We start from the raw sequence: 16,456 nt of genomic DNA, 5'->3' as shown, positions 1-16,456 counted from the left end.
GCCACTTACACTTGACCTGCAGGATCTGGTCGCTGAGGTTGGCTTGGAGGTAGAAGGTGCTGTAGGGCGGGAGCACAAGCCCGAGGCTAAGGAGGAGGGGAGGGGAGAAGCATCTGTCACTGCTGGGGAGAGGTGGGCCACACTGGTATCCATCCCCCCACTCCATGGCCTGGGAGCTAGGTAGAGTGGCCTGGGCTGTGATGTCCCCTTTCCTGACCACCAGGGCCACCTTGCCCTGTTAGCTGTGGGAGAGTCATTCCCCAGACTCTCATGGAGGCCTCAGAATGCCCAGCCCAAGAGGAAGTCCCCACGCCACTCCCCACCTCCAGCAGCACCCTCCAACACACATCAGGTACCCAGGCAGCCTCCTTAGCCAGGCCAGCGGCAAACTCACAATGCCCAGAGTACTGTCAGTGAGCTAGGCTGCTGGGTGCACAGCCATAGGATTGGGTCCTTGGTCCCCAGGGACTTAGGCCATGTGAAGCCAGTGAAAAGCAGGCCTGGGGCTTACACGGTGAGAAGCAATCACACACTGGGATTGGGGTGTGAGTGAGACCAGTTCTGAGGGCACAAGAAGACAGCCTGCACTGCCTGGGGCTGACCACAGGGTACTGCTCTGAGGGCTCTGGTGCCTGTTGAGAGCAGACCTGGGGATGTGCTGAGGGACATCCTGGGTGCAGACAACCAGGGGTACAGTCCAGGCAGGGGTGACATGAGAGGCTAGTGTGGCACAGGGAGACATCAGATGCACTGTCTTGTCTCTGTCCTGTGCTCCGGGAGATGGCCCTTGTTCCTGAAGGGCCAGCAAGAGGCCCTTGGGGGACCGAGAGTCCTGGGGTGAGTAGTGAGCAGCCCTAGCTGCTGGTGCTCCACAAGGATCGTGGCTGTAGCTGCTGGGCACCCACAGACCCTGGGCTCTGGGGCTGCCCCCGCCTCTCCCTGCCGGTCCAGCCCTGCCCCACTCACCTGTAGTTGGTGCTCCTTATAGGCACCCAGGTGTAGTTCCGCACCACCTCGTCTACGTACCTCTGAGAGAAGAGGCTGGGTCAGGTACTTGGGCCAGTAGGCAGGGGTGGGATGGAGAGTGGGAGGATGCGCACACTGATTCTGTCCCCCTCTACCACCTTCTCACCTCGTCCAGGGACTTGACCAGTGTTCTGATCTGCTTGTGGCCCTTGTTGCCATCAATCATGCTCCGACGGATCTGGAAGCACCAGAGAGGTGAGGGGTGCAGCCCCCGCTTCCGGCTGCTCTGGGTGCTCCTATCCATCCTCCCCTCCTTTCCCTCACCTCCTCCTTGTTCTCATCCTCCAGCTCCGCGTCCAGGAAGTCCAGAGTCACAGGCTCTCGGAAGTTGGTGGTCTGGGGGAGGCAGGGCAGGAAGTCAGGGGTCCCCATTTTGTAGGGTTGACCCTCCTCCTGGCTGCTCCCTGGCTCACCTGGGGCTTGAGGTTGGGGTGCAGCAACACGTAGCCATTCAGGTCAATGGCAAACACGTACCCGTTGGCTCCAAGCTGGGGGCACAGATTGGGGGCTCAGAGCTAGGAGGGCTGGGCAGGGATTCCCCAGACTCTCGAGCTCTTCCTTAGCCTGCTTTCCATACCACTGACAGGTACCATTTCCCTTCCCTGGGCCAGGGGCCCCCAGACACCATGTGGCCTTGAACCTGTTTCTCAAGTCCAGCCTGGCAGGCTGGTGGCCCTTGCTGGGGCAGGTGGGCTCCATGGGACCCTGATTCCATTTGGCCTTCTGCCCCCACAACTCCTGATTCTCTTGGAGGTGTCAGGCAGCTGGATGTTCTGCCTCCAGGGGTCCCTCCCTGTGCCGTCCCCACTACTGCCTCCTCCTGCTCCCAGGCTCAGTAGGGCACATAGGGAGGGGGGTACCCATGGAATCCTTGGGTACTTCTTCCAGATAGAAGTGATGGAGGAGTGAAAGGGACCCTGGACTCACCCTTTGCTCTGTAGGCTGTTTTCTCACTGCTCGTGGAGGCCAACGACAGGGGGCCTTCATGTGGCTTGGGCCTGGGCGAGCTGTCACACACGTCCCACTCCCCACCCCTTTCACAACCAAGACTGAAGCTGAAGGCCTGCCTTCACTACAGGCCCTGGGCCAGCCACGCTGACCTTGCCCCTACCCTGCTTTATGACTTTGGTTTTCATCTTCAGTCCTTTGCTCAAAGAGTTTACTGTAACTCTAAGGTATACCTCCTGTCTATTTGACTATCCAGGGGTTGGCAAATTATGGCCCATGGGCACCATATGGCTAAGAATGTTTTTTTACATTTTTCTTTTTTTAAAGATTTATTTGGGAGAGAGAGAGAGAGCGTGCACGTGCATGTGTGTGCACTGGTGAGGGGGAAGGACGGAGGGAGACATGCTTCTGCTGACTCCCTGCCAAGCGGCCTATGTGGGACTCAGAGCTGACACCAAGAGTCGGATGCTTAACCTGGCGCCCCTGTTTTGTTATGGTTTTACATGGTTGAGAAAGATCATGAATGTGAAAATTACATGAAATTTATATTTCAGGATCCACAAGCAAAATTGTATTGGAACACAGCCATATCCATCTATTTGTCTGTGGCCATTCTCAGCACAATAGCAGAACCGAGTATGAGTATTTACGCTGGCAGAGCCTAAAATATTCATGGTCTGGCCCTTCGCAGAAAGTTTGCAGACCCCAGCTCTAGGCCCAAGGTCACCTCCTCCAGGAGCCTTTCCTGACTGCCTGAATTCACAGGTTTCCCTGGAGGTGCTATCATCCCCATCTGACTCCTTCTGCTAAGCCTGGCTTGTGTCCAGGGGGAGGCAGAGCTGGCTAGATGGGCAGATGGATACTTACCGTGTAGTTTGGGGTCAGCCTCTTGATGTCATTCAGAGCCACATCGATGCCCATCACACCCAGGATCAGCTGGTTCTGGGAGCAGAGGCATGGGGCGTGCCATGGGCTCAGTTCCCCGGAGGAGCCCCAGGGTCCAAACCTCATGCCGTTCTCAAGTCATAGTTATTCCTGTCCGGTCTGAAGGCTTGCCTGTCCCTTCTCCATCTCAGGCCTGCTAGGAGCCTGCCCAACCCCCTCAGGGATGCCTGGCCCTTCCCAGGGGGGAGGGGGAACCTTACCTTTTTCTCCCCAGGGCCATCCTGTGTCAGGTTGAAAACAGGGAGGGTCCCTGTCACCACCAACCCCAGCCCCTGAAGGGAGAGGATGGTAGGTTAGTCTCCTGTGGCCAGCTTGCCCCACCCTGAGTGGTCAGAGGATGGGCTCAGGCACAGGCTCGTTTTATTCTCTGTTTGGTTTACTCCCACAAGGGGGCCCTTAAGGAACTTGGGCCTTGTGGGCCCATCTGTGGGGGCCCGAGGCCTTACCAGAGCATCCTCATATACATTGGTCCATTGCACCTGCTTGGCCTCCTTGCCAGCTAGCACCATGGGCCTGCCCAGTACGTCCAGATATTCCTGGGGAGAAGGTGACAGGGGTCACAAGTCCACTTCCCACTGCACCTTCCCTGTTCTGCCTCCCTCTATATCAGCATGCCACCAGGGGGCACTCTCACACCACAGCAGCCCAGCGCTCACACTGTGTGCTCAGGAAGCAAGAGGCTAGGAGGAGGGGGCCCCCGTCGGGTCTCACCTGCGTGTTAATGCGGATGGCTCCAATGGAAGGGATCTCAAAATAGTAACCTGTGAGGGAAGGTGAGGCAGAGGTGGGCCTGGGTGGTACCTGGGACCCGTGGCACAGGGGATCCTGTACCCTGGGGTGTGTTCAGGCCCCTTCTTTCTGGTGTCACTACCCCCAGACTCCTATCCCTTCAGTGCCCCCTTCCATTGCCCCGTCAATGGGGCCAATGCCAGGAAAGGGGCCATGAATGTAGGGGTGCAAGGAAGCAGAGGCAGGGTAAAGGCAAGGGCCTGAGGCTGAGTCCATCCAGGGGCCAGGCCCACATGCATGGATTGGGAAACTGACCAGCAAGCAGACATAGGAGGAATAAACTGGGAGATGGATGGACAACGGACAGACAGATGGTCAAAAAGATACGCAGTCAGATGGACAAACCACATGGCCAAATAGAGACGGACAGTCCCATGCACAGGCAGGTGCACAGTGGATAAGCAGGCAACTGGAAAGCTGGACATACGGGTGGACAGGTGGACAACCAACCCGATGGACAGCAGGGCATAGCAGGCAAGCCACCAGGCAGTGATGCTGGATGGGATACCTTTGTTGGCACAGGCCATCCACTGCAGGGGTGTGACATCGTAGTTGTGCTGCCCCACGGAAAAAGTGAACACGCGCACCTGTTTGGGGCTGGAGGTTACTGCTGTGGCCGCTGAGGACAGCCCTCCCCCTACCGGGTACGGGTCAGGGCGGCCCCCACCTGGGCTGAGCCTCACCGTCCGGTTGGGCCAATTGTACTTCTCAAAGACATCCTGCACACGGTCCTCACCACCGTCCGTGAACATCATGATCATCTTATTGCAGTTGGCACGAGTGATGTTGGACTGGTCAGGAGCAGGGCTTGGGTCAGGTGGCTCTTGGCCCCTCCCTGGTCCCGGGGTGGATTTCCCTCCCCTGGAAGGCCTGGTCCTCAGGCCCTCTCCCCCACAGCAGATGGTGCAATCTGCCCGAGCTGCCTGTTGGGCGCTAACAAGGCCATTCATCTTGATTTCCCTGGTGTCACCAAGGCCAGGCCTTTGCCTGTCCCCAGCCACCCGCTCATCCACCCACGGGGCTCACGTTCTGCAGCTGGTCGAAGGCATACTCAAAGCCGGCCTTGTAGCCTGTGGTGCCCTTGGCCACCATGCCCTGCACGGCTTCCTTGAACACCTTCTTGTTACGCACATTGGCCTGCACCAGATGTGTGAAGCATGACACAGGCTGTGCCTTTTCATTGAACTGTGGGGACAGTGACGGTGGTGAGTGGCCTCAGGCTGGCCAGGGCATTCAGCATGGGATGGGGTGGGGTGGTCCATTCCTCACCCGCCTGCCACCTTGGCACTCACCGAGGCCACGTTCACATAGTCATCATCTGATAGCGTGTCCAGCATCTCACAGACGGAGGTCTTCATCAGCTTCAGGGTCAGGCCGCTCACACTGCCACTCCTGGGAAGGTCATGGAGGCGCCAGGTAGGCCTCAGGAGTTCTCCTGCTGTTCCCTTATGAGGTTCCCAGGTGGCAGACTCTCACCCCGTTCCTCCCCACGCCCCTGCAGGCAGTGCACACTCACACGTCCACGATGATGACCATGTCCTTGGGTGATGAGGCCCCCTGGATATACCTGCCCGGGAGAAGCCTCAATTAGGGTCAGCCTCACTGGGACCCTGTGGGCCTTGTCTTCCTTTACCCACATATTGATTCAACATGTTTCTATTGAGCGTCTACTGCATGGGTCAGACAGCGTTCTAGGCATTGAAGATATCACATTTAATAAAACAGTTCTGGGGCGCCTGGGTGGCTCAGTGGGTTGAGTCTGACTATGGCTTGGGTCATGATCTCGGGGTCCTGAGATTGAGCCTCACATCAGGGTGTCCCCTCTCAGTGGGAAGTCTGCTTGTCCCTTTCCCTCTGCCCTCCCCTGGCTCATGCTCTCTCTCTCAAATAAATACAAATCTTAAACAAACCAAAAACCAGTCTTTGCCCATTACATGAGTGACCTAATCTCCCAGCACATGAATGAGCCCAAGGAGGGATGAATGGGTGATCCAGAGAGGGGGCAGGAGGTATGTTCCCTGGTCTTAGTGGCTTGTCATGTCCCCTGTCCCAGGACAAGGCCCTGAGGTCTGAGTCCTTGCTGTGTGTGGGACTGAACAGGAGAGAGGAGGTCATGGGATGCTACAGGAGAGGCAGAGCAGAGAGTGGGGTGTCCAGGGCTCAGATGGGTGGCGTGGGGGCTGGCCACCCTTGGAAACCCCCCACTGGCCCAATCCCTCAGTCCCGAGGGGGTGGAATGCCAGGCAGTGGATGGGGGGCAGAGGCAGCTGGGAGGCCTGCCTGGGTGATGGGATCCATTTTCCAGTGGCAACGATGTGTGAAATGAAAATTGGATAGAGCTGGCTGCGCCCTGCTCTGAGTCCTGGATATCGGGAGGGAGGGGAACAGGCAGCAGAGGTGGGGGAATGGAGGGGTGTTCCTACCCGGCTCCTCCTTGCTCACTCACCAGGGTCTCCTTCGGACATCGTACAGGTCGATTTTCTTGGGGGCTCGCCATGGGGTGGCTGTGGGAGGAGAAGGTCAGGGGGTCTGGCAGGGAAGGGCCTGGCCAGGGTAGGCCGCCCTTGCCAGAGTGGCTACCCCACAGCCCACAGGGTGACCAACCACCCCATATGCCCCAGGACAAGTGGGGGGTGGGTGGACAGGAGAGATGGGCTGATACCTACCTGGGTAGTAGCGAGTGACTCCCGTGGCACTTCCGAAGACCTGCCACAGCAGCGTGGGGTCCTGCCGGCGATTCTCGATGAACACATTCTCCAGGGCTTCTGTCCAGTTGAGTTCGTTAAGGATGACAGTAGCTGTGGGGGAGACAGGGGTCTGGGGTGAAGAGCACCTGGGCTGTCCCCCTGCTGAACCTCACCAGGACACTCATGCACATATCCCCCACTTAGAGTCTCACCTGCTCTCTGCTTAGCTGGGCTCTCATTCCTCAGGGCTCAGCTGAGGGCTGTGCCAGCTCCTCCAGGAAGACTTCCAGGTCCTCACCCCTCCCAAGCCAGCTTAGCCTACCCTTCAGCCAGGCCCCATATGATCAGGCAGGCAGCTGTGGCCTGTGGCCCCTGGAGAGGGGCTGCCCAGGTAGCAGGGGTTGTAAGTTGGGATGCCCATCCAGCATGCTGCCTGGAGCTTGCAGCTGGTCCCTTGGGAGCTCACCCACTCAGCATGCACTCCGGGCTGCAGCCACAAGAAAGCAATTAAGGGCCCGCTGATGGGGCTGGAATTATTCAGCTATTAAGGTACCTGATAAGCTGGAAGCCACTCAGCTCCATGATTAATCAACTGGGGCCAGAAGCAGGCAGGGGCGGGGGAGGAGGCTCTTGGAGGGGCAGGGGCTGTGTCATGATCCTGCTCCAACACAGGCATGTGCACTTGCACAGACATATACATGCATGCACACAGACTGTACTCCCTAACAGGTATATCTGCACTGAGCTTCTGTGTTTCCAGCCAGGTGTGTGAGTCCCTGGTCCTCAAACCTACCTGCCCAGCAGCCCGAATGCTGCTGTGGGCATGGGCACGCATGCTTACACCTGCACAGCACTCTGTACCCACAGGAGGACAGCACTGGGTCTTGCTCTCACACACCCCTGTGACTAGTTACCCCTACCCTCCCTTTCCCCTGACCTCTGGTGGCACATGTGTGATCCCCTGGCCAGACCCGCCCCTGCGTACACTCACAGAGCGAGGCTTCTCTCAGATGAATGGGCTCAGTCCCGTAGGTCCCTCAACTAGGGCAAAAACACAGGATGGCTTGGGCAGCACCCCCATCCTCCAACTCAGGACAGCCCTAAATGAATGTGTGTGTGCATGTGGTATACCTGTCTCTGCATGTGTGTCTCGCATGCAGTATACATGTCTCTGCACACAGGACACTTGAAGAAACCCACCAGGTGCTAGACGCCTACCACTGTCAGGCCTCTGTACCTAAACCCCTCCCCTAAGGGCCTATATTTTTTCCTCCACTTACTTTCTTCCCAGGTGGAGCCCTGACACCATCGCCCCGAGATCCCTATCAAAGATCCACCCCAAGTGAGAATCAGAGAATGCCTTCCAAAAACGCACAGCCCTTCTCTTCAGAGCAGAGCCTCGCAACACTGAAACCTATAAAGCAGATGAAAAGCTGTGACTGAAAGATACAAATGCTCAAGGCTCTCACAGTCCGGGGGCGCTGACACATTGCTGGGCACAGGCCCTCTGCTCTCGCCCTCCAGCGTGGGGCCTCTGCTGCATCTTGTCTGCGGCCTGTTCTCTCTCTCTGCTCCCACTCCCTTCGCTCTGTCCTTGTAGCTTCCCTTAACTGACCATAATGTGAAAACAAAACACATTTCTAGCATTGGCTGTGCCTATTGAACAGTATGTTATGGTCCTGTTCCTAATTTAGAAACTTAGTGAGTCGAACAATTTCTATTTTTCACTTTAACGAAAAAATAAAGCTGGGTTCTCAAATGTTTCGTATAGTACTGCCTGCCCTGGGAGAGTCGGCCTGGTAAGTCCCAACCCTTAGTGGGCCTCGGTTTCCCCATCTTCCCAAGGAGAGGCCTAGAGCCGACTGCCCTGGAAGCCCCTCTAGCTGCTGGCAGAGGGGCATTTCTGATTCAGGTTAAGAGCCAAGGGTAGACCCCTGCCTCTGGGCTGCCCCTGCAGGTATCCACAACAAGATGTACACACACGCCTTCACTCTAAGACACACTTGTGCAAACACTCCAGCCTCCCCGCCTGGAAAGGGCTTGCTACTCAGCCCTACGTACACACACCCGTACCCACGTGCACACACTCTCAGATCACGCTGAGTTGGGAAACGGGGACCATGCCCCCTCAGGCAGGCGATTACAGATTTAATTAAAAGTGACACAGTAAATAAAAAACATATAAAATGTAATTTGTGTGGGTAGCGAGGGGTGACTGGGGAGGGCGGTATGGCTCCTGTTTTAATTAGTGTGTCTGCCCGTGATAGTGCTCCTCGACTGGCTCGGGCAGGTGGCCTGCGGGCGGCCGATGGGAGGGACTGCAGGGGTGGGGGAAGCATCTCTCCTTACCCCCACCTGAGGCTGCCTAGAAGGCCTGGCTGACCCCCGGGGCGTTGGGGGCCTCCCTGAGGACCCTGGAGGATTGCCTGCATTCTGGAGACCTTCCAGAAGCTCTGGGACCTGTGTACCAAGCTCCTCCACCCAGTGATCCCCCTTGGATCACCTTGTAAGTGCTCACAGAATTCTACCCAAACCAGCAGACTCCAGGGCCCTAAAGCCTGCTGCCAGAGCTCTCTCTGTAGTGCGTGACTCTCGGCCCCTCTACACCTCCTAACGTCTTCAGGAAGTTCCTTCATATGTCTGACTCAAATCCTTTCAGCTATAGTGACGTGGTTCCCCATCGTGCAAAGCTACCCTGACCCTGGCCAAGGAAGGAGGTGTTCTAGAGTTGGCAGCTGTTGAGTGAGGAGTTGCACCCTTTCCCCCAGACCCAGTGTTCCTCTGATGCGGCAGCTCCTCCACCACTGCTATCTGGGGCCAGGGAATGGGGGGTGGTGGGGAGGAGTTGCTTTGGGGGCACATGGGGATTTGGTCCAGGCTTGTGGGGAAGCAAGTTGTGTGTGCACATTTGTGTGGGCACATGCAAAGGCAGTGGCAGGAGATTGTGCACGCATAGGGGTGAGAGTCCGAGGATTTCATAGCTTGCTGCGAGTTAGTGTGAAGCTGTGCCTGAGGGTGACTTGACGCCTGCGTGTGGGTGGCACGTGTGACCTTGGGTATAGGGGGCTGAAGGCAGATGGCACTGGCTGAGCACCCAGGACGTGGCAGTGCCCAGGACGTGGTGGGTGGGGAGGGCTGTTTCTGATCGCTCTGCACACTCACAGCCTTTGTAGATGTCCGTGGGGATCTGCACGGCCGTGTACGAATAGTTGACTTTGTTCTTGAAGTTTGAGTCCTCAACGAAGTCCAGCCTTAGGGTGCTGACCTTGGACCCCCTCTCCACATCCTCACTCTCAGGGTCGTCCTGCAGAAAGGGATATCCCCCCCCACCCCCCACGGTAGTATCAGGGCTGGAAAATGGTGGAACGGGGTCAGACAGCTCTGCAGGCAGGACAGGGCCAGAGTCCAGTCTCAGAATCAGAGATTATAGCAGCCAGAGATGGGGAGAGATGGAGAGACACAGGGACAGATGGATAGGGAGTGTGGACCTCTCACCCAGGAGGCTTGTGACTCCCATCTGCCCCTCCCCTCCCACACCATCCCTACATTTGTTAAATCCAAATTTCAAAACCAAAACCAAATTGACCCTTCCCCACATTCTTGAAAACCAATTATCAGTGAAGAGGACAAATCCCATTGAGAAGGAGCAGGCAGCTGACCTCTGCTTGCAAGGACGGGCTTGTGCGATCACAGGGAGGCCAAGGCAGCCCTTCCCAGGAGCCTTGGGCCGCACCCAACCCTGCATGCAGTTCCTTTGGCAACAGGGAGTGCGTCCTTGGCCCATCTGGGGGAGGGTCATCACCCCTGCAGCAGGTGGCTGTAGGGGCTGAGTTTGGGGGGAGAGCTGGGTTGGGGTGGGGGCTAGCATTGAGACCCCAGGGGTAACTTCCAGAGGGAGGGTCCTCAGCGCCTGATAGCAGCAGGACGGCAAAGGCCCCTGTTGACTTTCTAAAATGAGCTGCAGCCGTCTGACAGGTGCCAATTACAGCATCTTTCGGCTGAGCAGGCTAGGCATGCGCTGTGCACCCCCGCCCACCACTACAGGCGGGCAGGAATGGGTCTGCGGCTACAGCGTTGATGCTGCAGCCGAGCGGTGGTGGTGGTGGGCAGGCCCGGGTGCAGGTGTGCAAGGGGGAAGGGAAGATGGTGGTAGAGTGTGAAGAGGAAGACAAGGAAGAGCCAGACAAGGAGGAAGGGAGGGACGGAGCCCAAGTCAGAGCAGGGGCGGGGGGGCTTATGCCCTGGGAGGAAGGGATGTAAATAGCTGGACCATCCACAGGCCCCCTCACTGCCTCTCAACCCCTGTGACCACTGTCAACATCAGGCTCAGCTCATTTCCACCCCCTGTGGCTCTGCAGACCCCACCGCTGGCTGGGTCCTGGGACACGTTGTGTTTCTGTCTCCTGCTGTATTTTGTCCAGGGAAAGGGTGATCGTGCCTCCCTACCCAGCCAGATGTGCTCTCCCCACCCCAGGAGTGCTCTGGGTCCCTCCTCCTGCCTGAATGGGGCTGTGGCAAATACCCTTGGAGTCTCTTCAAGGGTGGATTCTGTGCAGCAAAATCCAAGCCAGCTGCTGTCCACCCCTCACCCCTTGCCACATGTGCCCCCTTCTGGCCACCTCGGCACACCCTAGGAGGACCCTCAGAAGCTCCTGGATGTTGGGTAAAGCCAGGGCAGGCAGCTGCCGAGCCTGCTGCCTCTGAGGCCTCTGAGGCGTGAGCCACTCACGTTCTGCTTGCAGGAGGGGGAAGTGCGGGAGAAGAAAGCCCCCGAAATGTCAGTGGCAGATGAAGGGCGCTGGAAAATTTAATCTCCCAACTTTCCCAACTAATGTGACATTTGGATTCCGTTCTGATAAGCTATCAGCTGGCGAACTTTTTCCTTCCTTCTCTTTCCCCCACCCCCACCTTCTGGCTGGTAATTTAAAAGTAAATGGTCTAGAAAGATCTCTAACTGTACCTCTGGCAAAGATTAAAAAAACAAAACAACACAACAAGCAAGGGAGTCGGCAAATGTGTGCATGTCGATATTTATAGAGGGCTGGGCTTTTGGCCTGACCTGAGCCCAGCCCCAGCCAGGGTGACTCTCCCTCCTGGGGCTGTCCCTATGCTGCCTCAGGGCTGCAGACAGAGAATCAGGGATTTGGGGGGGGGGGCTAGACACAGGGAGCTCAGTGAGTTGAAGGGATTTTGGCAGGGGACGGGGCACCAGAATGGCCAAGGAGCCCCTCTGTGCCACCCCCACACCCGGGGGTTTTGTATGGTGGGCAACCACAGTCTCCTGGTTTATATTTAATGCACTGATTGCTAAAATTACAGCCTGCTGCTGAGGGGGGTAAGGAATTAGATTCAGGGTCTAATTAAAGGTTCGCTCTTCATTTGAATTTCAGATTCCAGCTTTAATTTTAGCAACTTCTCTGGGAGCCACAGAGGCTCAGCCAAGGGGGAAGCACACCTGCTTTAGCCCACCCACCCCTCCCTCTCAGGCCCCCTGCCCGCCTGCCCTCTTGAAGGCTCACCCTGGCCAGCCTGGCACCACAGACCCTCTGCAGGGATCCCCTCCTGCCCACCCACCTCCTGGTGTCATTGTCTACCTCCTGCTCGCCCCAGGAAATGCCCCTGGCCAATATGCCTGGGAGAGGAACACTGGATTTGGGGTCTCCTGCCCCAGTGACAGCGGGTGGGGCCCCAGAGAATGAGCTGTTATGACACTTCTGTTTGCAGAGGAGACAGTCAGGTTCAACTACTTTTGCCTCAAAGGCAGGCAGATGGACTTGGGCCTTGACAGTTTCAGCAAACACTGCCTACTCTGTGTGTCCTGCACTCTCAGACACTCTGGCCTCCTCTGGAGGTCCCCTGCTACCAAATGGCCATCCGGCTTTTCTATGAGGCCTCTGGTGATGGGGCGCCCAAGCAGACATTAGCCAGTCAGTGGCACAGAGGCAGAGGAGCAGTGTGGGTCTGAGTCGTCCAGTAAAGCCCTGGTGCCATCACTTCCAGGGCAGTGACCCCAGCAGAGCCCGGGCCCTGGCCTTCGTCGGAGGAACAGGCACAGGGCTGGGCTGCCTCTGCAGCTGGAGCAAGCCTGACTGAGCTCAGGGGAGCCCCCTATGGTAGGGCCAGTTGGGGGGTACGCAGTACATTGAAGCTGCTGCTTCCCTCACCACAGGGAAGGAACCTGCATGAGCTGAAACAAATGGCCCCATCCCAGCCCTGCCTGCCCACCTCCAGGAAGCCCTCTCAACTGCTCCCTCTCTTCCCTGCTCCCATAGTGCTCAGCCTGCTCCATGTTGGCAACCTGGACTGACCCACAGGAGGAGATCCAAGTGCTCACTACTACCTGCCTGAGGCCGGTGCCCCTGTTATTTTGCAGGGTGACCTCAGAACGTAGGAGAGCACTGAGACCTCACATTTTACAGCTGAGGCTACTAGCCCAGGGAGAGTGTGGGGCTCTGGCAGCCCTCCCTCCCCCAGTAGAGGTGGGGCACTCACCAGCTCAGCATCAGCCTTGGCGTCATAGTACAGGATATCTTCCTCCTGGTGAGAGAGAGGCCTTGACCCTCATAGCTCCTCAGAAGGTGAGGTGCAGCCAGGGCCCCCGCCTCGAGGCCAGCCACAGTCCCCTCGGGGGTCCAGAGCAGCCTTGGGGAGGGCTGGCTGAATCAGGCCAGGCATTCCACCCCCATCCCCGACCCCCCCAGACAGACTCCCTCAGAGGCCCTCACAGTCTCCAGGACCAGGGGTTCCACCCTGCAGTCCAGCTGACAGGTGGGGTCAGAGCCAGCCTCTCTGTAGAGACTCTGGCTGAGGCGGACCCGGGGGAGTGAGGAAGATGGGAAAATAGAGCCGAGTCTGGGCCAGAGTGAAATAATGACTCGACACCGCATCTTCCAATTTCTTCTATTAAAAAGCCTGCTCATTACAGGCATGTACTTATTAATTATCTGTGATTTGTTGTGAAATGCAAGGGGGTTTACACAACAGGAGTGGGAGAAAACAAAGCCCGGCCCCCATGCCTGCCTCCCAGGCCCGCCGCGCCTGCCGGTGTGAGCCTCGCCTGGCCCGGCCTCGCCCGCCCGCCCGAAGCCTGGGTTCTTGGCCATCTGCACGTCATAATCACCCGACACCCCGGGGACCCGTAACACAAACGGGCTAATTTCATGTTTAATGATCTTTAATCAGAACTGAGAGTCGCTGACAGAGGCCGCCAGAAGGTGAATCTGGTGCCATCCAGTGCCACTGGCTCAGGAGGGGCTGCCCCACTCCTGCCCCTATGGGCTCTAAGGTCAGGACACAGGATAAGGCCGAGGTCTGAGTCACCCTGCTCTAGTGCTCCTCAGTGCTGTTTCCTACAGCAAAAATCCGGTGCGTGGCCCTGGCAGCCTATTTCTTTGTGGTCTGGAAATGGGGGTGTTGACCAAGTGTGCTCCCAATGGTCTGGCTATAAAACAGCAAGCAGAGAGCCAGCACTTCCTGTTTGGTGGGCAGAAGTCACCTTGGCCACCCCTCTGCTGTGTGACCTCAGGGCTGCACTGTTCCCTCTCAGCTCAGGCTCCTCAGGCTTCAGGGAGGGGCCTGGCCTTGGTGACTGCCCAGGCGTTGGGTCTGAGGTCATAGTTTGAGGCGGTCAGTATGGGGGTGCTTGTTGTGAGGACAGTTGTGAGTTGTCTCCCACCAGAGGTCTGGACGGGGGCGTGGTACAGGCCACTGGCTGGACCCATAAACGCAATCCAAGCATTCTGCAACACTGACTACATGCCTGGCAGCACACTTGGGCCAGACCACAGCAGCTTGATGGATAGAAGGCCAGAGGCGACCTGACCACTTCAGTCACCAGAGGCATGTGCTGCAGCCGGCGCTTTGCACGTATTGTGTAAAGAGCTCTCCCAAGAGCCCTGCGACCCCCATCATACAGATGCGGACACGGCATGGGTAAGAAAGCCTTTGCACCCAGGCTCCAACCCTCCTTCCCTTGGCATCTCCACCCTTTGCCACACCACCCACCCAACAGTCCAAGAAGACTGGAGCCTGGGTGGGCCCAGGGTGGGGGCCGGGGCCGGGGCCCAGGCTCCAGGGTGCTCGGCCTTCTCTTGCGCCTGGCTCCAACCTAAGCACATAATGAAAGCTGACATTACATCAAACACAATAAGGAGTTTCGGTTGATGAAGATCATTCCTGAACACACAAACCCATTAAACCGAGGGGAAAAAATATCAATTCAACACACTCGCTGGCAAAAAGAAAATGTGATTTGTTATCTAAAAGGGGGTTATAAACACGGCTCTGATGCTCTTTCCCTCCGTAATGAAAACAGGCGGGCGCGGTGGGAGGACTACAGATTAGAACACAGGGCTTCACTCACCAACTTTTTAGGCAAACCTCCTGCAAGGACAGGAAAGGGCATGGGTGGGGGTCGGTAACTCCAGAGGGGGGGCGGTGCCAGGAGACATGCGTTCCTCTCATAGGCTGGGCTGGGTTTTGCCTGCACTCGGGCCACCCCTGGGTCACCCCTCCAGCTGCTCCTATGGCTCCCTTTGTCTTTTTGTCCTGCTTTTTCATGGTCTCGGTGGAGGATCAGATGCTGGTGGCATCAGTGACACAGGGGGAATGTGTCATACAGGAGGATTCCAGTCCCCTGTAGATAATGAGTGAGGCTCAGGAATCGGTATGTGGCCCTTGTCCCCTCCCTACTTCTACCTTGACAGGGTCAGGCCATGCCCCTTCCTTGGTAGAGAGAGGATGAGCATTGGGTGGTGGCGGGCAAGGTCACATGTGTAAAAATGCATTGTAAACCCAGCTGTAGTCTTTATGCTCGATGTAGTGTGGAGCTGGGGGTGTGGCAGAGTGTGGCCAGCAGGGTTGGGGTGGGAGGGGCCCTGGAAAGGCCTCTGTGTCTGCCTCAGCCTGCACAGTGTCCCAGTGTCCACCATTACTGTCCTGCCTTGGTTAGACCATGAGGAGCTGGTACTTATCGATTACACACAGGGGCATTGGCTAAGGGTGCTGGCCTCAAATCCTGACCCGAACATGTGTACTCTGGGATTTTGCATGGTGTGTAAAGACTGAGCCTGAAGCCTCCAAAGTCCCCAGGGGCCCCGTGACTACTCCCGGAGGTCACCCCCATTTCAATGATGAGACAAGGGTGCCTGCTAAATCCTGTAGCCTCAGTGAAGCTTTGCTTCAGGGTCTTGATTTCCCACTTGTAAAATGGGGATGACGATGCCTCCTCTGAGGGCATAAAAAAGGGAGCTGGGCTCCTCCAGGCGTTTGGGCCAGCCCTACCCATGGGAGGCTCTTATGTTTGCTCCACAGCCCTGGGAGGGGCTGGAATTTGGAGGAAACCCTCTGGTTGAGGAGAAGTGGGCATCCTTAATGTCTGGGGTCCATACCCAACACCCTCTTGTTAATGGTATTTTAGGGGCCATTTTGCTCAAACTTGGCAGGGGTGGGAGGAATCACCCCTTCTGAACTCACATTTCTCCCCCTTGTAGATTTCTGTACACAAATGACACATGAAGGGAGGGCTAGGGGGCCTGCAGGGCCTCTGTATAGATGACATATACACTGTCCTTAGCTGGAGCCGAGCCCAAGAGAGAGCACAAGGGGTGCTGGCAGGTGGGAAATGGAGAGGGGGTGAGCACGGGCTAAGCATGGAGAATCGCAGTTGGTGTCTATGTCTGGTACTGTGGGGTACAGTGAGGATACTTGGCCTTCCTGCCCTGGCTCATGGCCAGCTCAGCTCAGCCAAAAGGACCGTTTTCTGAGAGAGCCGTCTGTCGCCGGCTTGGCAGAGAGGCAGGCGGCAGGCCTGATAGCTGGGGCAGACCTCGGGCAGGGGAGGCCACCTGTCCTGTCCAGCCGGCTCCTCTGGCCTGGTCCAGCCTTCACAGTCTTCCTTTTGGGTTCCCAGACAGCTACTTCTCCCATCAGACCCACAGGGTAGGGCTGTGTCTCCCCCTTCAGATTCTCCAGGGTAGGACTACTTCCTCTCTTAGACTCCCAGGGCAGGACTTTGTCCGCCGCAGGCCCTGGTGTTGGCACTGAGGCCCTGGGGCCAATGG

At 57.2% G+C, this 16,456-nt stretch overlaps 1 protein-coding gene across 3 annotated transcripts in view; it reads right to left on the bottom strand.

The window, feature by feature from the left end:
- CACNA2D2 (calcium voltage-gated channel auxiliary subunit alpha2delta 2) overlaps positions 1-16,456 on the bottom strand; it is a 141,006-nt gene that overhangs the window by 12,966 nt on the left and 111,584 nt on the right. For all 3 annotated transcript variants that reach the window (XM_055344131.1, XM_055344132.1, XM_055344133.1), the window contains exons 5-22: positions 12,888-12,932; positions 9,558-9,699; positions 6,375-6,506; positions 6,155-6,212; positions 5,225-5,275; positions 5,001-5,100; positions 4,735-4,893; positions 4,392-4,499; positions 4,217-4,295; positions 3,631-3,680; positions 3,366-3,455; positions 3,120-3,191; positions 2,842-2,916; positions 1,440-1,514; positions 1,291-1,362; positions 1,133-1,204; positions 967-1,028; positions 10-86 (exon numbers count right to left, since the gene is read on the bottom strand). In XM_055344131.1, coding sequence (XP_055200106.1) covers positions 10-86; positions 967-1,028; positions 1,133-1,204; positions 1,291-1,362; positions 1,440-1,514; positions 2,842-2,916; positions 3,120-3,191; positions 3,366-3,455; positions 3,631-3,680; positions 4,217-4,295; positions 4,392-4,499; positions 4,735-4,893; positions 5,001-5,100; positions 5,225-5,275; positions 6,155-6,212; positions 6,375-6,506; positions 9,558-9,699; positions 12,888-12,932 — 1,519 coding nt within the window. The remainder of the gene's footprint in view (positions 1-9; positions 87-966; positions 1,029-1,132; positions 1,205-1,290; positions 1,363-1,439; positions 1,515-2,841; positions 2,917-3,119; positions 3,192-3,365; positions 3,456-3,630; positions 3,681-4,216; positions 4,296-4,391; positions 4,500-4,734; positions 4,894-5,000; positions 5,101-5,224; positions 5,276-6,154; positions 6,213-6,374; positions 6,507-9,557; positions 9,700-12,887; positions 12,933-16,456) is intronic.

The sequence above is a fragment of the Nyctereutes procyonoides genome, unplaced genomic scaffold, assembly GCF_905146905.1.
Source record: "Nyctereutes procyonoides isolate TBG_1078 unplaced genomic scaffold, NYPRO_anot_genome, whole genome shotgun sequence".
NCBI classification, from domain to species: domain Eukaryota; kingdom Metazoa; phylum Chordata; class Mammalia; order Carnivora; family Canidae; genus Nyctereutes; species Nyctereutes procyonoides.
The sequence above is the reverse complement of the archived record's forward strand: the minus strand, read 5'-3'. Positions and strand labels throughout refer to the sequence as shown.